The following is a 22,333-nucleotide window of genomic DNA, read 5'->3' on the forward strand; positions in this document are numbered from 1 at the left end:
CCTTTGCAATGCCCCTTTCCCCCACTCCTGAGTTCTAAGCTAAGCACTTTCCCTTGAACATCTTTTCTTCTTGATTCCTGAGTGCCACCCCCACTGCCCTCCAGCTGCAGTCAGACTGTGACATTTACTCAGCAGACGGGAGAAGCCTGGCTGTTCTTTATTGCCTTTCCCTTGGGCTGAGGGAGGAACCAGCACACAATCCTTCTGGAGACCCAGGCCCCACAGCAGGACCAGGGGGTGAGGGGCTGGACGGACAGGAAGCCCTGCTCCAGAGTCTGGGTTGGAGAGAAATTCTGTGCCTTGATTGTCTTGAGGCTTGAAGGGCCAGGCTAGTAGTGACCAGGGGGCCAAGGTGAAGCTTGTGCTGACTGGTGAAATCTCTGGCTCACAGGGTCCAGTAGGTGTAGATGAGTGTCAGGAGGAGGAAGATGGCCACAGAGAGCAGCATGTTTTTCCGGTTCTCCTGTCGAAGCAACTTTAGCTCTTTCTCTGGGAGAAAACAGGGTGGTGAACAGATAGTCTGGGCCCATCTGCTACTCGCCTCTGCCTCTGCTCTCTGGCAAATGCGTGTACACACTATTGAGAGCAGAGGTGTTCCCACCCAGCTTCTCCACTTCTTTATCCACAAAAATGACTATCCTCCTTGGTCTGCCCAGATTCTCAACCACCTTTGGCTGCAGATCCTGGCCCAAAGGCATCCCAGCACCCAGGGCTGCTCAACCATTCTTCAAATGCAGTGGAAGTGGAGGATGGAGTGTATAAGGTCATCAAAAAGGCCACATCTGATAGCCAAGCTAGGTGCTGACCTGGCATTACCAGGTGAGTGCTCCGGCCTGCCACTGCTGGCAGGGCATGGGCGTGGGGTGCTTTGTGGTGTTCCTCCTTGCAGGGAGTCTCATCTGGCCAACTAGAAGCTCAGGGTGGCTGGGACTTTTGGGGCCTGACACTGGAGTAGATACAGGGTGAGGGCCACACCATCAGTGCTTCCAGTCCTGCCCCTGCTGCATGCCCAGCTAAGCAGGAACCAGGGATGCTAGAAGAAGGCAGAGTGTGCCCACAAGGTGGTTGGGCTCGCCTCTAGAAGAAGCCAGTCCTATTCTAGAGGAAAGGGCATCCATTCATCCCCTTGTGTGACATGCAGGTGGGTGGTACCGTGCTACCTCTCAGGTAAATTGAGGGCTGAGGCTGCAATTATAAAAATCGCTAGGCTGGAGGCAGAATGGGTATCCCTCCCCTACTTGTGTGAAAGAGTGGGTAGGTACCTGGAAATCAACTCTGGGCAGGCCAGACTGAGACTGGGGCCTAGGCAGGGGGTGTGTGTGCACACACGTGTGCTATGCTTACAATGTTGATTCAAACTGGTCCCTCTGGGAGAGTCCCTGTCATCTGGACTATTCTGGGGCTGATTCTTGGCAAGTCTGGTCTCTCAAGGGGAGAACCAATCCAAGAGATCTGAGGAACCTCTGCAGACCATCTTCCTCTCAGGCTGGATGAGGTAGGGTTGGGGCCAGGAGGGGGTTGGGGGGGGCAGTAGTCGTGCTCCTGCCCTGCCCCCTCCTGGCTCTACCTGACTCTGCCCCCAACCCCCAGAAGGTGGCAGCATTGCTCCACCCACAGTAAGCCCTTCCTTCACCTCTAGGGTTTTCCTGGGAGGAGGTGGGGGGCGAGAGGGGGGCGGGAGGGGGGAGCGGTACTGCTCTCACTCAGTCTGGGTGGATGTGAGAGTCTCTTCTGGACCTACTACCATTCCCCTTCATCACACAGAGGAAGAACAGACCCATAAGCTTCTCTATCTCCCCTGGAATAAAGGAACAAACCTGCTTTCCTTCCAGGCTGCCAGGCTTACGGAGGATTCCTAGAGCCTTGGCAGAGGGGTGGGGAGCTGGGGGGTGGGGGGTGGAGAGGAAGGGTGGGGGTGGTCCACGGGGTGGTGTGGGAGAGGGTGCGCTCCCTCCCAAAGAACCCTCTTGATCCCCATGACCTGATGGGCTCCCTGGGCTATCTGTCCCCTCATGACCCTGGGACTGAAGGATGAAGCTGGTAAAGGAAGGGAACTTTCTTACCGTAGTTGGAGGCTTTGTTCATCAGGCTGTTTTTCTCCTTCTCCAGAGACTTCCTGTGAGGAAAGGAGTTTTTTGGTTCAAGCCCTTTTCTTCCCATCTGAGGGGCAGCTGACACACGGGGGCAGGATGGACCAGGTGAACAGGGGCCCAGATCCCTAGTGGCAAGGGGCAGGGTGAAGGAAGCTCAGGGCCAGAACCTCAGGATAAATATGAGGGTGTGGGGGAAGGTGGGAGTCCAAGGCAGATGTGTTACCTGGCCTCTGGGCTCAGCTCTGCCCCACAGAGCCTGGAGTTCACAGCCTCCAGATCTCTCTGACACTGTGACAGCTTCTCCTCCAGTCCATCGATCTGAAACACACAGCACACCCAATAACTAGAGATGGGTGCTAGAGCCTTAAAACTTTCAAAAACAGGATCTTGGAATGGGGAGGAAGGAGCCTCTGGGAGTCTTCTTGGACAGTGCCCTGCGTCCCCTGATCCTGGCCCCCCAGCCTGTTCTGTTGTCTCCTGCTTCCACACAGTGGGGCCCCACCAGAAGCAGCTCTGGGTGGGGTGCAGTTTTCACAGCGGCCCTGCCCCTCTGGACCAAGCCTGGGTTGGGGGCAGCAGCTCTGTCTCCCCAGCACACAGCCCGGCTGTGCAGACCACAGGGCTGGGGAATCCATCAGGCACCTGGGACACAGGCCTAGCCTAGAATGCAGTGAGGTGCTGCCTTCCCCCAGCGTTCCACACTCGTGAGGGATGGGGGGATTAGACATCTAAGGGACAAAAAACAGAGTGTTTTTTGCACTGACACACTTAAGGTGGCCTTAAGTTGTTAATAATATGTATTTTCCCATGAGAATCAATAAAATAAATCCACTGAGTGTAAAAACAACAACCACACAGCTCAAAAACTTGTTTCTTTCTGACTTGGTTCTTGTGCAAAATCATTATCAAGGCAGCTGTAGCTTGTAGGGCAAAACAGCTAAGCTTCTCAAAGGCTGGCTGCCAAAGGTATAAGTTTTCCCATTTGTTTTGATTATAGTTTCAAAGCCGTGTTCTTGGGCAAATAATGTGAGTTGTGGGAAAATATTTTGTAAAATACTGGACTGGATCATCCAAGCCTAGTTCCTGGTATGATACATGTAGCTTTGGAAGTTCATCTGTGTCTGTCTGTCTCCAGGTGTCTTCATGTCTTTCTGGCCACCTCTCTTGGCCCAGGTCTGTTCCACTACCTCTGCCCTGCTGGCGGGAGCCCAGGTTTCAGTGGGTGGGAAGGTTCAGAAGGCCCTGTGTCCCTTAAGGCAGCTGACAGAATAGTGCCTTGGGTGCCAAGGATGCTCAATTTTCCATCTGACTTCACTCACTCTCGCCACATCCCTGGGAGGGATAGCAAATATGATCTCTATTTCACAAATGGGAGACTGGGATCCCAAAGAGAATGACTTTTCTGAGACAGACGGGAGTCCCCCCTCTCCTTACTGGCCTCAGCCAGTTCTTTAGCCAGTCCCTTCCAAAAAGGCCCCTGTGGAGACAGTAATCAATGATTATACGTATGGATCCCAGTGTTTCAAGTGGGTGTTTTGGGGCCCGTGTCAGAAGAGATGCACTTGAAACCTTCTGCCCCTCTCCCTGGCCAGCACCTACCCAGTCACTTCTGGGTCAGCCACTTTGCCTTATCCTAAGGCCTGCCCCAAATGACATACCATCTAGTCCCTTCCCTACAGCCTCAGCTGGCTACCAACTCCAGCTCCAGAAGCTGGGCCCTGTGAGAGGGAGCAACTGAAGAGCCCTGAGTTGACTGCCTGGTTAACTGTATCATTTTTCTGCTAATTGGCACCAAACGTAGGACTGTCCTGGGGAACAGCCTTAGCAAGGAGCTGCGGCCTGGACCTGGGGAGGCTAAAGGCCATCCAGGAACCTCTACCGCAGGGAAATAAGCACCAGGCAGCCAGGCTCAGGGAACAGTAACAGCCTAATGTGATGGTCACTGGGGCTGGATGAGAAAAGCAGGTGCTTCAGGCCACCACGTGACCCACTTGCCGTAGCAGGACCCTCAATCCAGCCCCTGGGGACCCTACCATCCCATGGTATAGAAACCACAGTCAGGGCACCAAATTCCACACTAGATCCCAAAGCTTTATTCTTGAAGCACTACCTACTCCACAAGGCCTTCTCTGCTGCCCTTGGCTGGAGAGGTACCATATCCTTCCCTTGGCAAATGAATTAGGCCTTTTTTCGTAAGGCTGACAGCACATTAGGTCATTCCAGCTATGAGCATCCAACCTCACCTTACCAGACTCTGGTAACCCCTAGGGCCTATGGTGTAAACTTGTGGCTCAGGGATCAAGTATTGCCCAGTGCAGCCCATTCCACTTGTGTATATGACTGCCTGGCTCCTAAGGATGCCTGATTTTGTAGCTCCTATCCTAGAATGGTGGCCACCAGTCTCTCCTTTGTGGTCTCCAAAAAGGCCTGGCCTACTTCAGTCTTTGTGTTTGTAGCCTTGGAGGAATGACTCGGGTTGGACATGGATGAGCCAAGGAGCTAGGGACAGATCTAGACCTCATGTAGCAACTCGAGCCTGAAACCCTTCCCTAGTGCCCACAGAAGCCTGAAGAGGCTAGGAGAAGCAACTATACTCACACACAGATTATGTACTTTGTGGATAACCCAGTGCAAATCTTTAGCCTAGGTTAGATTTCTTCCTGCTGCCCCTTGGGCCAAGTCCTAGTTCACATGTCATTCTGGGGAGAAAGAAGCAGCTTGGGGGATTTCCATCCCTAGACACCTTTGGAAGGCTACCAGGTGCCCAAACAAGTGGTAATTGGCCCAGAACAAGGCTGGGAACTCATGCTAAGCAAAATCTTTAAATTGAGGTTGGCAAACCACAAGTGACCAAGCCAATCTGCCGTCGTGCTCTGGGCAGGGCCTGTGGAGCTGGCAGTTGGAGGCCTTTATCTGAACAAGCCCAATTTATCTGCAGTTCCACTGAATATCCCCACTTTCATTTACCACTTTTTAATGAGGCTTAAACGGACGAACACAAATCAAGGTTTTAGGGACTCAAGTTCTAACCTCCCTCTATGAATATTTATGTCCTGCTGACAGCTCTCTCTGATTCCCTTCTAAATAGCAAGTCCCCCCCCCCTTTTTTTTAATAACCCAGCTGCATGATGTGAGCTGAGTGAGGGGAGGCTGAGACTGTCAGGAAGCTCTTCAGCAGGCCACAAACCCGTCCTCAGAAGGTGACCCCGCTGGCAGTCAAATACCCTGCAGCATTTGCTGAAGCAGAAGCTGGCTCTCAAGCAGCTATAATAATGGATGCAAAGACTTAAGAGTGACCCAGCTACAAGAAGGTAGGGAGAGAAGGTCAGGATGCACCTTTTAGTTGTGCCTGGGGTCAGGAGTGGTGCCTACAGAGTGGGGCTGACTCAAATGGACCAGAAATGGGAGAGAGGACCCAGGAAGTGGGCCTTAAAGGAAGCCGCTCCTTGGGTTTTCAGTCAATTCTTGATGGCATTTATGTAAATTATGCATTTCGCAGATTCCCCAGTGCAAATCTAGAGTCCTTGGGTAGCTTTCTCTCTGCTGCCAGGCTAAAGGCAACAGAGGACAATATAGCCAGTACAGGAGAGAGGCCACAGGGTTAGGGCCAGAATAAGAAGACAAATGTCAGGAACATTTTAAAAACACAGGGTCAAAGCTGGACAAGCAGCTGGGAGCCCAAGTGTGCAGAAGCCTGAAACTGCAGGTCCTGAGAAGTATTGTAGTGAGGAGGGTGGGCTGTAATTGGGTGCCTCAGCTTGCTGCTCACTTGCCCTCGAAAGGACTTCCTTAATTCTGTGCCTCATTTTATTCATGTGTAAAACGAAGTTAATGGTTCATATTTCAAAAAGGTTTTGTGAGGATGCTATGAGCCAACACATGTAAGGTGCTTAAAACAGTAAGAGTTAAATAAGTATATGCTGTCATTATTAGCTGAGAATGGTTTTCACTGGATCTTTGTGGAACAGAAAGAAAAAAAGAAAGAAAAAAAGTGAGTTAACGTGACAAAGTAAGAGGAGACAGTGTGGGTGTGTGATAGAAAGGAATCTCCATTCATCACTGGCTGGCACCAGTGGCAAAAGGAGGCCATCTAGCTGGGATATGGCTCTCCTCTGAGTCTACAGAGGGGTTTAGCAATGGGGTGAGGGGAGAGGGGGCCTGCAGGGTAGCCCATCCGAACAGAACCACCTCTAAAGGCTAGCCCATCCAGCTGGCTTGGAACACAGCATGCTGGAACCTCATGTCCCTGCCTGGGGCTAAAACCAGGCTGGGCTCTTCAGCCAGCACCAACTTGCTGAGGATGGGCCTGGTAGCACCTGACGATGAGGCCTAGAGCAGCGTCCAAGGGCAGACAGACTCAGGTGTGGTCTGGGCATGAATGGGCATCTGAGGAGACATGGAATGGCAGGCAGAGCCTGGCAGACGGAGACCATGTTTACCCACACCATGGCTCTACAGGGAGCAGAAATGTGAAGCCCCAGGACTACAGCAGAAAGAGGCCCCATCAAAGAGATTGGACCAACTCTAGCAGGAAGAAGTTACACTCGAGGCCACAGAGGCTCCCAGGACTCCTGCCCAGCAGGATGGATACAGGGTCAACTGGCAGAAAGAGTGTGGCTGGCCCAAAAGTGCCTCAGGTACTGAGACTTTCCTGGAGCTAAGGGGGCAGCAAGGCTGGCTGTAACTGACTGTCATAGGCAAAGTGATAACGGCTGAGGTGGGGACTGGGATGAGGCACAGTGTGGGAGTGAGAATGGATACCCTCAATGTAAAATTATATTATATATAATTATTAAATTAGTAATAAAACTACATTACACACACACACATAGTATTCAGAAGATCAAGTGTCCCATTTTTATACAGGGACAAAGAACACTGTGTCTCTCTGAGATGATGATGAGCAGGTGAAGCACAGCTACAAAGGGACACAAGAAGTCTGAAAGGTGGTGGGGGGAGCTTAGCAAACTCTGCCTATATGGCAGGGAGTGGGAGGAAGCTGAAGGTCCCAGAGGAGGCCCTGGAACGGGGATCCAGGAAGTCTGCACTCAATCAGGAAAGGCCCACGAGTGATTCTACTGCAGGCAGACTGAGAGCCACTGCCTTTCTGACCCAAACACAGACTGGGGAATCAGAGTCTGGAGGCTGGGTGGTGTTGGGGGGGTGCGTTTCCAACATAAGAATGTGAAGATCTGAGGTCAGCGGGGCAGGCAGTCAAGGTCAGCAGAGGCCCCACCCCAGCCAAATGGGACCGCTGATCCTGCTGGCAGGTGCCAAGAGAAGTGAAGGCTTTTTCAATTCCAATCACCAGGGGCAGAGACTTCCCACAGCCTTCCCCACTGTGCCCTTCGGATGTGGCTCTGAGTGCCGTGTGCTCCATGTGCTGTACCTGCCAGTCATGAGCCCTGAGCCAGCTAAGCAAAATCCCCTCTGCCACCTGAGTTGGGGAATAACACCTTATTCTCAGAGCTTTAGGGAAGTCTCCCTGGGGCCCTATAACGCCATAAAACCACTGTGTTAAGAGAAACTGTAAAATTCATCTGAAATCCCCGTGAGGCATCTTTTCAGGAGTGTGGAGCCTCCTGGAATTGAAACCCCGAATGAGGCCTCTTTGGAGACAGAGAACCCTAGTGCCAGCTCAAGCACGGATAACTGCCCAGCACACTGGTCAAATCAGGTCCCCTTGGGATATAGGGGGGCCACCCCAGGTCCGGCAGCTGCCGGGCCCTCGTGCACAGCTCATATCCTGCTGACAGGCGTAAGCCACAGGCTGCCACTACCCTGTTGCAGGTGCTCCTAGTGAGGGTACCTGAACAGTGCTCCCAAGAGCCTCTCCCCAGCCTGGGAGGCGACTCCCCCACCCACCCCAAGCCACTGTCTAGGGCGAGGCTTTCTTCAGAAAAAGGCAGAAAGCACCCTCAGGACTTAGAGCTCTGGGTTACGCAGGCCACTCTGCTTTCTGGTTTAGGAAGTTATTTCCGGTTTTCCCAGACTTGCTCTCAGCTTCTGGCAACTGACTGCCAGAAGTTTCTGGAACAGGTTAACCTCAGGAGTCAGGCAGTGGTCATGGGGTTATATCCTACAGCTCCCTGGCCAGGTACTTGCTAATAAAGAGTCAAAACAACTTACAGAAGCCGAAATCCACCCAACATTAAATCACACTACCAGCAGTAGTCAACACTTCCATGGCATGTGCTATATGCCAGGCACAGTTCTCAGCACCTCATGCACAGAATGCTCACAATAACCTTATGAGGGGGTAGTAGTAGCATCAGTCAGTGGTCCCCCCCATCTGCTGGGAACAAAACCCCAATGGATGCCTGAAACCACATATAGTACTGAAATAAATAAATAAATATAGTATATGGTATACATGGCACATATATGGTCTGTATGGTATACATATATGGTATATATATGATATATATATGGTTGTGTGTGTGTGTGTGTGTGTATATATGTTTTTTCCTATACGTACATACCTATGTTAAAGTTTTATTTATGTATTAGGTACAATAAGAGGTTAACAACAATAGCTAATAATAAAACAATTATGGTGGTGCCTGGGTGGCTCAGTTGTTGGGCATCTGGCTTCAGGTCAGGTCATGATCTCAGGGTCCTGGGATCAGGCCCTGCATTGGGCTCCCTGCTCAGCAGGAAGCCTACTTCTCCCTCTCCCACTCCCCCTGCTTGTGTCTGCTATCTGTCTCTCTCTCTCTGAAATAAATAAGGAAAATTTTTTTAAAATTAAAAATTAAACAATTATGACAAAAGGGGATATATTAAAGTTATGTGAATATAGTCTCTCTCTCAAAATATCTTACTGTACTATATTCACTCTTCCTGTGCTGATGGGAGATGAAAAAATGCCTACATGATAAGGTGATATGAGGTGAATGATGTAGGCATTGTGGCAATATGTCAGAAGGGGGATCATCTGCTTTCAGGCTGAGTTGACTGTGGGTACCTGAAACCTCAGAAGGTAAAACCATGGGTAAGGGGGAACTCCTGTATTCACGTTTTGCAGATGAGCAAGCTTGGGCTATGGAGATGGAAGTCCTTTGTCCAGGGTCACAGGGCACACATGGTGGGCACTGGGCAGTCCAACTCTGTGCTGTTAGCTGCCACCCAACATACCTACCTACCTAAGCCTCTTAGCTCCTGGGAATAACCCCCAGTCATTGTACTCCAGGCAAGGCAGTTTGTGCAGCTCGTGTAGGCTACCAATGTCTGCAGCAACTCTGCAAGGAAGGGGCTGTTTCTGTTTTAGAGAGGAGTAAACTCCCAGTGTAGAGATTTTAATCAAGGTCATGTAATTGGGAAGTGGCAGAACTGAGGGTCTGAATCTGAGGTTTTTCTGCTTCAGAGCTTATATTCTTTCCAACACTTCAAGCTCTTTCTCCAAAATCCCTCATGAAAACATTCATGACAAAGAAGGGTTCTGTGGAACAAAGTCATTCCACATCCCAGTCGAAGCCAATCTAAGCTTGTTGATCTGCTTTCAATAGATTCTCTACTCTGAATAATCTTGTACAAGGGCTTTGCCTTGTCTCTGTCCACATAACAGATACTCTCTGTGAGGCAAGAACCTGACTGAAATCTGCTTGGAGACAGCGAGATGGGAGCAGGGTGCATATCCTCATGTTGAAGGCAACTACCCACCCTCCAACTTCCGGCTTCTCGAAGATCCCTGCCCCCCTACCCCCGCCCCAGATTGCCTAAACTGCCACAGCACCCTCCAAAATTCACACAAAACAGACCCAGTTTTGAGAAGGAGAAAGGTGAGCTAGGGTAGGCTTGATAAGCCCTTCTTTCCCTAGTGGGTAGCAAGGCCTTTCTTTTCACATGCCAATTCACAGCCCTGAGAATGGTGCCAGCTGTTTTATCTCCAGCCCCAGCAGCCTAAGAACTGGATTTCTGGAAATCCACTCATTTTCACATGTCAGGGAGGCCCCAGGACATTTATTATAATGGGTAAAGAGGCCAGAACACCTGCCCAGGTATCTGTGGCAAGAGTGCTGGGGCTTTCCATCTGAGGCCATCAGGCCACACTGCCAAATCACATGAGGGTCATGGGCCTCGATTTCCCAGGTGACCAGCCTCAAACCCCAAAGGGCTTTTTGCCCTGACACTGCTGAAGGGATGTTTTTCTGTGGAGGAGGCTCAGGGCTCTGTGGGGACAGAAGACAAAACCTCTATCCATGTCTCCCCAAATCATCAGAAGTTTCTCTCCCAGAGTGAGCAGATGAAGACCGTAAACCTTCCCGGTTTTTAATCAACGAGTTATTTTCAGGAAAAGCAGAGAGCCAAAGGGCTTGTCATTTCTCTGAAGACTCAATGCCCCCTACTCCACCGCCCCAGGTCAGGCACACAAGGGGCCCTGCTGAAACGCTTGCAGCTCTGAGACCTTGTGAGACCTTCTGGCGTGCTGAGCAGCTTTACAAGGAGAGCCACGGCAGTTCTTGCCTGAAGCCTTCAGCTGTCCCTGGGCCAGAATGTTTGGGGTTTGTTTTCTCCTCTTTCCCCCAATATATATTTTTTGATAAATTAGCAAAAGCTTCTTCATCGCTGAAAGGCTCAAAGCACTATTCAAGAACTGGCATCCACCCCATGCCTTATGAATTCATTAATTAAGATGCTGGCAAACAGCCACTCCACACATGCTGACATCCAGCCGTGTTAGGTAATGAGGTTTTAGTCTCCTGACCCCTGTCAAGTGGAATGGAGCCAGACACAGGCTGTTGAGAGAAATCACCTGCCCAATGGCAACCTGTCGCTTGCGCCTGACAGCAGGTGAGGCTCATTTAATGGTCAGTGGCCCTTCTCTCGGCCCCTGGCCGGGTGGCTCCCCCGCAAGGTGGTGTCCTACTGCCTGCCCCATGCTAGCCTCCTAACCCTGACCAGCGAACCACTCAAGAGGGCCCAGACGGCAAGGGCGAGGGTTCAAGCGCTTCCTCCAGCTACTCAAGCCAATTCAGTAAATATTTATTGATGGTCCACTAAGCTGCTTCTGCCCCTTGTCTCAGAAAATTGGTAGATGCCCCCCAACCTTGTGCACAGCCTGTGACTCTCTTCATCTTGGTGCTGGAGGAGGTAACAAAGTGGATGTGACCACTGGTTGACCTGAGCACGGGACCAGGGCAATTGGAGGCTCCTCATCCCTCCACTGACCTTGGAATGTACGTTCTGCCCACTGTTCCCACAGTGGGAGCTATTCCAAGGACATAGTCTTGAGAGACCATGTGTTGTGGAGACCATCTGAAAAGTATACGTGACTGAACCCAGTTAAGGCCTCTGGACAAACTTTGAAGATTTGGCAGGCGGGTGCAGAGATCTAGTCCTCTTATTCACTACCCAAGACAAGCCTCACCAATAAGTTCCCTTGCTTATTAAACCTGCCACCTATCAACCTGGCGTGGACTGCCTCTTTCTTGGGTCTCTCTGACCTCCATGGAAGGGGGCCAGTTTGCAAACCAACAACTTGGTGCTTCTGCCTCTCTATGCCCACAGAGAGCTTACAGCAGTGGCTTATACTGAGCAAATAATTACATGTCAAGGTTCTTTCCTCCTGTGCTCATCCTGCCTATGTAACTTTCTACCCTCAATTTATTACCTCTTTTTCTGGTAAGGATTCTTGTGAATTTAAATGACTCCCATTCACTTTTATCTATTAGTTGGCAAATACTATTAGTTGGCCAACACAACATTGATTCCCAATCCCTCTTCCTTTGCCCACTACAGAGGTTAGAAAAGCTAAAGAGATGCTTTGCCACACTCACTGCAGCCAGGGATGGTCATGATCCAGTTCTGGCCAATGAAATGTTCCAGAAATCAGCTCGAAGACTCCTGGGACATCTTATGCTTTGCTGATAAAAGGGACATTGGGTGCCTGGATGGCCCCTTGGTTAAATGTCTGCCTTCGGCTCAAGTCATGATCTCAGGATTCTGGGATCGAGTCACACATTGGGCTCAGCAACCAGTCTGCTTCTCCCTCTGCCTCTGTGATCTCTCTCTCTCTCTCTCAAGTAAATAAAATCTTGAAAAAAAAAAAAAAAAGAACAGTGTTGTAGTTCCTTTATCCTTCTTCCTAACTTAAAGTTGGATATGATGACTAGAGCTGTGGTAGCTATCTTGAGAATATGAGGAAACAGCTTAGAGAATGTAGAAGTACCAGCCTTGACCTAGCTTTTGAACCAATGCCAGTAGCCATTTACCTCCAAATTTGTTATGGGGAAGAAAGTATATTCCTATTTACTTAGGTCAGTTCTGTGCCTCATAGCCAAACATTTCAAACTGATAGATTTTTGTACTAGGAACCAGATCTAACCTAGTTATCCCCTTAAGATGTCAGCTAAGACAACACACATCTGTGAGTACACATTGGCTGTTGAAACATCTAAAGACACGTAGCTGAATGGTCTGTGAAAGAAAATACAATGACCAAGTAACAGCTCATTACTATCAGAGTCACAAAAACAGAAACAGGAATTTACATCAGTCAAAATCTATCAGTTTAGACTGAAATGCAACTTTCCCTCCTTCCACACATTAAAATCAGTAGCAAAGCTGGTGACTTTTCATCTGAATGCTCTCATTATTCAGAATTAACTCTCAGAAGCTAAACTCATAGCCAGTCTTTTCCAACTTTGAGATCTTACAGGGTGGCAAATGAGTTGGATAAACACACCTTGAGAGGAGATGTAGGAATGGAGGCTGCTAGGGGGTGCCTTGGTTGACCTGGGAGGTGACTGCCCAGTTCAGCTGGCCCAAGCCAGCCCTCAGGGTAAGTGCTGCCTGCTTGGTAAGTGCTTCATTACAACAAGTGGAGACTGTTTGCAGGTGCTGAGATTACTCACTTGTGGGGGTTTTATTGCACTCGTCAGATTAACAAACATTTTGATTAAATCACCACTTCATTGGCTCTGGGCACATGACTTTTAATAAGAGGACAATATCCACTGCTACTGAGCATCAGTGCACATTCAATACTTAGATCTGCTGGGGGGCAATGGAGGAACAGGTGGGGAGACAGCCAGATGCCAAGCTTTTCCTAAGGTGCACAGTTATAGATATTGAATCTTAAAATATCAAAGCAAAAAGTAACCTTAGAGGGTTTTTTTTTTGTTTTTTGTTTTTTTTTTTTTAAACAAACTCTAGATAGTTACAAATGTAAATATCTACATTGGTACTGACAGGACTTAAGAAAAAAGGTTGAATGTGAACATACTAGGAGCGCACAGGCCCACCAAATTTAAAACATTTTAGAAACCTGTGTCAGCCAAACAAGACTTCTGTGACCTGTATTTGGATCATAGTCAATGAGCTTATAACCCCTGATGAAACTGAAGGTCATCGTATATCAGAAAAAGAAACTAAGTCTGAACAAAGGGGCTGGACTTAACCATGATGGAATACTGCAAAAGAACTATAAAGACTACTAATAAGGGCACTGTTTGTTGATTATCTCCATCTTGAGCCTTACGTGTGCTACATATTTCACACATATGGTCCTCTCAAAACCATACTTGAGTCTGGGAAAGTATCTCTTGAGCTTTTCTAACTTCTGCAGTGGAGGTGGGCAAAGGAAGAGAAGTTGGAGACCCACTGGCTGGTATTTCAGACATATTGTCTCCCCAAAACCACACTTGAGGTTACAAATCAAAACCACAATGAGATATCACCTCACACCAGTCAGAATGGCTAAAATCAACAACTCAGGAAACAACAGGTGCTGGCAAGGATGCAGAGAAAGGGGAACCCTCTTATATTGTTGGTGGGATTACAAGCTGGTAGACACTCTGGACAACAGTATGGAGGTTCCTCAAAGGTTAAAAATAGAATTATCCTACAACTCAGCAAATGCACTACCCAAAGGGTACAAATATTGTGATCTGAATGGGAACCTGCACCCCAATATTTACAGCAGCAATGTCCACAATAGCCAAAATATTGAAAAAGCCCACGTCTATCAACGGATGAATGGATAAAGATGTGGTGTGCATGTATGTATGTATGTGTGTACACACACACACACACATATACACACAGAGGAATATTATTCAGTCATCAAAAAGAATGAAATCTTGCCATCTGCAATGACGTGGATGGAACTGGAGTGTAAGTGAAATAAATCAGGGAAAGAAAAATACCCTATGATTTTACTCATGTGGAATTTAAGAAACAGATGAACATAAGGGAAAGGAAGGACAAATAAAATGAGATAAATATAGAGAGGCAAACCATAAGAGATGCTGAACTATAGGAAACAAACTAAGGGTTGCTGGAGGGGAGCTGGGTAGGGGGATGGGGTAACTGGGTGATGGGCATTAAGGAGGGCACATGATATGATGACACTGGGTGTTACATGCAACTGAAGAATCACTAAATTCTACCCCCGAAACTAATAATACAGTATATGTTAACGAAATTGAATTTAAATAAAGAATTAAAAAAAAAAAACACTTGAGGTAAATTGCAATCTGCAGTAGAGACTACAGGCTGTCCACTAAACATGCTAGGCCCTTCTTCCATAGCCATCAAGCTGTAGCTGGGCATGTGGCCCCCTAGCCAATGAATGCATTTGGCATTCTTGCAGTTGGCTCCTTGCAGTTGGGTGAGGTCTCGAGTCTTAGCTCACATCTTTGCCAATGGAAAGTGGGCACTCTGGGCCCATTGTTATTATTAAGATTTGTTTATTTGAAGAGAGAGAGTGCACATGCAAGGGAGCATCTGAGTGGGGGGAGGGGCAGAGGGTGAGAGAGAATCTCAAGGAGATTCTCCACTAAGGGAGGAGCCCAAGGCGGGGCTCGATCCCACAACCCATGAGATCATAACTTGAGCCGAAATCACGAGTAGGATACTTAACCAACTGAGCCACCCAGGTGCCCCTGCGCCCATGACTCTTAAGACAATGATGCTTATGCTTCTTCCACTCTTTCCTTGCCAGTGGACACATCAATGGGATGTGACTTAATTTCATTCATGAGGTGACATTAAGAAACTGAGGGATGGCAGATCACAAGATGAGGGGACTATAGCAGAACCACTCTAGACCACGGATTGGCAAACTACGGCCCGGGGGCCAAATACAGTCCCCTGTAAAGTTTTATTGGAACACAGCTACACCCATTAATTCACAGATTGTCTATGGCTGCCATTGTGCTAAGATAGCCTATCTAAGCATAGTTGATGCTGCTTATTTATGGTAGCTATGTTCTATAAAGTTGCTGCCAACAAGGAATTACCAAATACTGAACCAGGTTAGATTCCTATGAGCCTCTGGTCACAACAGTTTTATCAAGTGATCAATACAAAACCTGTGTTTTGTGTGTTTTTCTGTTCGGAAACTTTATTTAATATATATTACTGATTCATTAACAGTGAACTCACAGCCAAAAGCACTGTAACTCAACTCTGAACAAAACTGATCTAACATATATTTTCTCTGTAAGGCAAATATAGCCTTCTTGCACATTAGGAAAACTAGACAGCACTTTCGCACTACACTTGAGGGCCATTTTAAACAACAAAATCACCAACAAAAAGCACACAAACACAAAAAACATTGCACTAAATAGACCACCAAAAGGACACCTGTTTATAGTATAAGCCGAAATAAGACGGCAGAGTGTTACTTTGTTCGACCTTAGCTGTGCCTCAGGTGACTCAAATTTTTCACTGGTTTGTTTGTGAATTACTGCAAAAGCACTGCAAGTACTGATCTGGGGGTTACAAATACATTTTTAGCAGGAAGGCAAATTCACAGATACAGAATCCGTGAATAATTAGGATCAACTGTAGTTACAACAGAGACCATATGGCCCACATAGCCTAGAAATGTACTATCTGGCCATTTATAGGCAACATCTGTCAATCCCTGCTCTATCCTACTAGAAAAAATAAACTTTCTGAAGCCACTGAATTTTAAGGTTTCTCTACTTCAGCAATTATTGTGTCCTAATCTAATAAAGTCTATACTTTTTCCACCACACAGTGCACCTCATTTTACCACTCATATTCTCTTTTAGAGGGAGGTTCATATTTCCACCAATCTTTTTTTTGTACCAAGTAGTACAATATTTCTTAAGGCGTGGTATTAAAACCTCCCGCATCAACATGGGTACATGTAGCTGGTTAAAAATGCAGATTCCTGGGAGTGCTCGGCTTGTTCAGTCCGTCGAGCACGGGACTCTCCATCTCAGGTTTCTAAGTTCAAGCCCCATGCTGGCCATGGAGCCTACTTAAAAAATGCAGATTCCTTGTTGAAAATGTATATCCAAGTCTTACTGAATTACTTGGGGTGGGAGACAGTTCAAGTCTCCATTTTCAACAAGCTCTGCAAATTATCCTTAATGCATTCTAAAATTTGAGAACTACTGAACTGGCAGTAAACTCCCAAAGAATATTACCCTGTATCTATCTCTCTGGTAACTCTTGGGTCAGTATCTGAGGGAACTGTATGTAACACTGAAGAAATAAGATGCCCTAGAGGGCAAATCACCTGGCCTGCGTCTCAGCTCCTCCACTGCTTTGGCCTGAGCTCTGCCTGAAACCTCAGCTTCCCCATTGGTTTAAAACTCTCACAGACTTGGGGTGGCTCGGCGGCTCAGTCCGCTAAACCGCTGTCTTCGGCTGGGGTCATGATCCCAAGGTCCTGGGATCTGAGCCCCACATCGGGCACCCCGCTGGGGCGGGGGGGTTGGTCTGCTTCTCCCTCTCTCAAATAAATAAATAAAATTTAAAAAACAAAAACAAAATAAAACTCTCACAGGCTTTTAGTGAGTACTGACTAGTGAGAATGCAAATGAAGTAGGGCACAGCGGCTGCTCAATATGCCTCAATTTGCTTTCCCTTCCATATGCAGTACATTATTTTTAAGCTCTTTGGGAACTTCATCATTCCAGAATTCTCCATAAATTCCCATAATTCCCATGGTAATTTTCAGGCCACGAGCTTCAGTACCCCAGGGGAAAAATTTCCCATCTCAGGGGATGTTTAAGTCATTTAGTAATACACTAAACAGTATGGGTTCTCTCACTTTTGGGGGGCCCTCATCCACAGGTATCTATCCTTTTGGAGCGCCCGGTTCCCCAAGGGCCCGTCCTCTTCAGTCACATGTCTCCCCTCAGGGCCTCCTTATTTCCGGGGCCAATCCTCTTCGGGGCCTCCCCTTCACCTCCAGGTCTCCTCCCTGTAAAGGTCCCTTCACCTCCGGTGCCCCCTCAGGCTCTCCAAACTCCATTTCACCCATCCCGCCCCTCATCTTCGGGTCCCTCATCCGATGCTCTCACGCCCCTCGCGTCCTTCTCTCAAATCCGCGTCGCTCTCACTTCCTCCCCTCAGCCACTCCTCCAACCTGCAGCCGGGCCGTCCCACTGTACCCCGCTGCAGGGAGAAGGCAGCTAACGATGCGGCCCACCCCTGCTTGTCCCCTCACCTCCAGAGCGACGCCCAGATTCTCCCGCTTCTTTTTGGTCATGTTACTCTCCTCGATCCCCCAGTCATTATTGGACGCACCCTCTGGTGGCACCACGCATGCACCAACACCCGTACTTCCCTCTCATTGGCCGCAGAGACGTTGGGAGGCGGGGCTACTGGTGGTCGCGACCCTGCTGAGGGGGCGTGGCCATCTTGGCGCGGCCATGTTTATGAGGGGCAACCTGTAGTTTAAAATCTCATATAAGGGACGCCTGGGTGGCTCAGTTGGTTAAGCAGCTGCCTTCAGCTCAGGTCATGATCCCAGCGCCCTGGAATCGAGTCCCGCATCAGGCTCCTTGCTCAGCAGGGAGCCTGCTTCTCCCTCTGCCTCTGCCTGCCTCTCTGTCTGCCTGTGTTCGCTCTCTCCCCCTATCTCTCTGATAAATAAATAAAATCTTTAAAAAATAAAAACAAAAATAAAATCTCACATAAGGGCCGGGAGGGGATGGCTAGATTGGCTCCGGAGGAGTAGTCTCCCATCCTCCAGAGATGGAGGCGCTCCTTTCCTTCCTAGATGAAACCGTTCTACATCACGGAGGCATTTTTTCCACCCCATTTTATCCTCTGTATCCTTCGTCCTTTTAGTGAACACCCTACTTATTTAGAGGCCATCCCCCGTGCCTCGTTCAAATTGTCCCATGTTCAAGGCTCTTTCTGAAGCTCTGCTGCTCCATGAAGCCCCACCTTGAGCCCTTTGGTCCCCTGGGCTCTCATAATGACAAATTGGTATTCCTTTGTTTTGGTTTGGGTTTTGGTCATGTGTTTCTACTCATTTTTATTGTTTTATTGTTAAGAACCACCTACAGGGGCTCCTAGCTGGCTCAGGAGGTGGAGCATGTGACTCTTGATCTTGGGGTTGTGAGTTCAAGTCCCACCTGGTGTGTAGAGGTTGCTTAAAAGTTAAATTAAAAAACAAAAACAAGGGGCGCCTGGGTGGCTCAGTGGGTTAAAGCCTCTGCCTTCTGCTGGGGTCATGATCCTGGTGTCCTGGGATCGAGCCCCAGGTCAGGCTCTCTGCTCCACGGAGAGCCTGCTTTCTCCTTTCTCTCTCCCTGCCTGCCTCTCTGACTACTTGTGATCTCTGTCTGTCAAATAAATAAATAAAATCTTACAAAAACAAAAAACAAACCTGCCTACAAACATCACAGAAAACTTGTAAATGAAAAACAACACCCTTTATCCTATCATTCTTTTTAAAAAAAAATAAAAGATTTTATTTATTTATTTGACAGAGAGAGATCACAAGTAGGCAGAGAAGTAGGCAGAGAGAGAGGGGGAAGCAGGCTCCCTTCTGAGCAGAGAGCCCAATGCGGTGCTCCATCCTAGGACACTGAGATCATGACCTGAGCTGAAGGCAGATGCTTAACCCACTGAACCACCTAGGCACCCCTATTCTACCACTCTTAATACAGTTCTTACCTTTGTTCCTGTGTATTCCCTTCTAGGCTTTGTCTCAGATAGAGTGTTTTACACTCTTGTAATCCTATTGTACAGTACACTGTAGACTTATGTCCTTGGAGATTTGGGTTTTGTTGTTGTTGTTGTTGTTTTGTTTTTAATTGACAGGGGAGAGAGAGAGACCACAAGCTGGGGAGTGAAATAGGGAGAAGCAAGCTCCCTGCTGATCCGGGAGCTGGATGTGGGGCTCAATCCCAGGAACCCTGAGATCATGATCTGAGCCAAAGACAGATGCTAAGTGACTGAGACACCCAGACACCCCCTTCAGAGATGTTTTAATTGTGACCATATGATACAAAAATACTATGGGTATTTTGGCCCAGTTATCCACATACCCTAAACTGGTTTCCTGATGAACACCTTTACCACCTGTGATGTACTCTGTATTTTCTATTCCAGTCTATTTCATTTTAAAAAAGAGTTGGTGGCAGGAGACCTATTAAGTTTATTTCATGATCCATTAATGGATACTGAACTGCAATTTGAAAGCCAGTCATAGGGGCACCTGGGTGACTCAGTTGGTTAAGCATCTGCCTTTGGCTCAGATGATGATCCTAAGGTCTTGGGATAGAGCCCTGCATCAGGCTCCCTGCTCAGTGGGGAGCTTGCTTCTCTCACTCCCTCTGCTGCTGCCCCTGCTTGTGTGCATGCTCTTTATCTGTCAAATAAATAAATAAATAAAATCTTTAAAAAAAAAAAAAAGCAGTCATAGACATTCTCTCATGTCTTTCAAATAATCTTTTGTGATAGCTGTATATACTGCCAGTTGAGTCACACCATTCTGGTATTGGACATTATTCTATGGGACATTACTTCCAAATAATGCCAAAGCAAACATCTTTGTGTATATAGTTCTTTAAGATAAATTCACAAATAAGTGGAATTATTAGGCCAAAGGATATGATACCAGAATGAAATGCCTTATTTTCTGATCAGCTACCTTTCTACTGGAGCTTGTGTTTCTGTGTGTGAATGATTAACCCTGACTCAATGTTTGGGGGGTGGAGGAGGACTGTTTTCAGATCTGTGTTCTCTTCTTGATAGAGTCATTGAGTAATGGAGCTGGAGGGGACCTGAGATAGCATCTCGCCTGGACACCTGACCGAGGCCCATAGAGGGAAAGTGTAGTAAATTCTGTCTGAACAGGAAGCAGGCTGTTGAGTAGTTGTTTAGAGCAGTTCTCAGCTTAACACACCTGGCACAGGAAACACTTGCTCAAAAACATTGTCCATCAACTGTCAATCAACAGCATTTATTGTCAGAACACTCTTCACAGCATTGGTTCCAATCCCAGAAAAACCAGACTTTGTACTTCCCAATTATCACAGGCACAGGCCCAGGGGAGGTGAGAAGAGAGGGGAAAACACTGTGTTCTTTTAGAAAGTGGCTTCTCATGCGTTTGTTTGGCACCAAGAAAAAGCCACGGAGATCTAAGTGGGCTTCAATCCCTTTTCTCCCCCTGCTCCAATTCCCTTGTGAAATATTGGGCAAGCTGTTATCTTTTTCTGGAAGAGCCTCGGATTTTCCACCCAAACCTTGTCCCATGGTTCTGATAAGAGGACAAATAACTTGAAATGGGGCTGGTAGAAATGCACATGTGGGTTGTAGCGTAAGGGGAGTGAGGGAGACCGACCCGGACTCCCATCCCCAGCTCTGCCACTTAGCAGTGGTGTGATGTGGGACATGACACTTACATTTCCTGAACCATAATTTCCCAGGCCTGAAAAACGAAACAAGCTCATGAGACCAGGCTTGTAGGGTCATCATGAGCATTACGAAGCCACTGGTGCCGTGCTTTGTGAATGACCAGCAGGGACTCGGAAGGACTGATGCTTCTGCTGCCAGCTTTCTGGTATAAGGTTTGCTTAGCAACTGTTGCCACTTGTATTTTTTTTTGTTGTTATTATTTTGATATTGGTTTTGATCAGCTTTGACACTGTTGTAAAATACCTGTTGTTAGGAGTTTGGGGCAAATACTTGGGTGGTTTCTTGCTATCAAGTGGGTTCACTGCAAAAGGCAGCCCCCAACCTACACAAGTGTCTCTCTGTGATGTCTCTCCACCTATCTTCTTGTCCTTCCTGCTGAGACCATCAATCATGGTTTTATGTGACCAGACATTACAGATGGCGTGATCCTGTGGTGCTGGGGAGGCTGAAAAGCCCCAGATGACCCACTGAGGTCCTTTCGTCCCCCTGCTACATACAAGACCAGCTTTGATTACCATGGGGGCCGTCTGACGAGCCTACTGAAGCTTGGCCTGGCTTTGTGCTATAAACTCTGGCCACATGCAGATTGATTACTGTGGGCTGTCTGTCTGTCTGTCTTTGTTCTCCAGTGGGCTGTGATTATGAACTGTCTATGAGTTTTAGAGCTAAGCGTTTAAGGGATATAGGACACTGCCTTGGCAGACAGGAGAACAGGTTCATTCCTGGCTAGGCCGGGTTCTCACTGCATGACCTTGGGCAGATAAAGCCTCCTCTTCAGTTTTTAATTTCCTCATCTGTGAAATGGGCATGGGGACGGGGAGGGGGAATTAGACTGCTTAGACACCCTAAGATTCTGTTTTAATGACCTTGTTATATGTAAAGCATCTAGACATAAGGCGCTCTCCTTGGCTGTAAGGTAAACATATCAAATAAAAACCAATCATTACCCTCAAGATAGATTCGATCTAGTTAGAGAGACAGACTGACAACATGAAATAGTGAACACCAGACATCATATAATTAAATGCCAGCTGTCTGGTACGTACTGTTGATGCATTAGAAACTCAGAAAAAAAGAGAATTCTGTGGGCTTTGTGGAGATTATGGGTCTGGGAGGGAAGATGAGATTAGATTAGGTGAAGATGGGGAAGAGGGCACCCCAGGTGGGACCCCAAGGGACTTCCTATGCCTACAGGGTAACCCTTTCAACTTTACACAAAATCACTGTGTAGGCTAGCCACAACCCTGGCTTATTTGTTACAGAGACCCTTAGTCGATTTTTCCACCCCTTTGTGCATACTGGACTTGCCTGACCCGAGGGGTCCAGACCTGGACCCCAGCCTTCCCCTTCCCACTACTGCCTCGAGGGCACCTTCTCAGAGCAGAAGTCGGGGAGAATGGAATCATTCACTGTCAGAAGCATTTCAGGCAGGAAATGAAGAATTTCGTAGGTGGTTAAAAATACAGTGGAGGCTGATTTATGTTTGAATTTTCTTCCAGGACAGCAGATTATAGCCCAAGTTCTGAGGCAAAGGCAGCAGTGTCTTTATGGCCTGCTTGGATCAGTTTTATGTCTTGGTGATTTTTATATGTTTCAGC

At 47.8% G+C, this 22,333-nt stretch overlaps 1 protein-coding gene across 1 annotated transcript; it reads right to left on the reverse strand.

Annotated features, from left to right (window-relative positions):
• Positions 1–134: 134 nt before the first annotated feature.
• CCDC167 (coiled-coil domain containing 167) lies at positions 135–17,636 on the reverse strand. Its single transcript, XM_004740002.2, has 4 exons — positions 17,530–17,636; positions 2,317–2,411; positions 2,064–2,116; positions 135–489 (listed from the first exon to the last, which is right to left on the reverse strand). The coding sequence occupies exons 1-4, from the start codon at positions 17,569–17,571 to the stop codon at positions 386–388; spliced, it is 294 nt and encodes a 97-aa protein (XP_004740059.1). The 5' UTR covers positions 17,572–17,636; the 3' UTR covers positions 135–385.
• Between the last annotated feature and the right edge of the window lie 4,697 nt (positions 17,637–22,333).

This window comes from Mustela putorius, unplaced genomic scaffold (genome assembly GCF_011764305.1).
Source record: "Mustela putorius furo isolate JIRA1106 unplaced genomic scaffold, ASM1176430v1.1 tig00003983_pilon_pilon_pilon, whole genome shotgun sequence".
In the NCBI taxonomy this organism is placed as follows: Eukaryota; Metazoa; Chordata; class Mammalia; order Carnivora; family Mustelidae; genus Mustela; species Mustela putorius.

Coding starts and splice junctions, on each gene's coding strand:
- CCDC167 (XM_004740002.2), bottom strand. CDS start 17,571: ATGACCAAAAAGAAGCGGGAGAATCTGGGCGTCGCTCTGGAG. Junction 2,117..2,316: donor GAGCTGAGCCCAGAGGCCAG/GTAACACATCTG, acceptor CTTTCCTCACAG/GAAGTCTCTGGAGAAGGAGA. Junction 490..2,063: donor GAACAAAGCCTCCAACTACG/GTAAGAAAGTTC, acceptor GTTTTCTCCCAG/AGAAAGAGCTAAAGTTGCTT.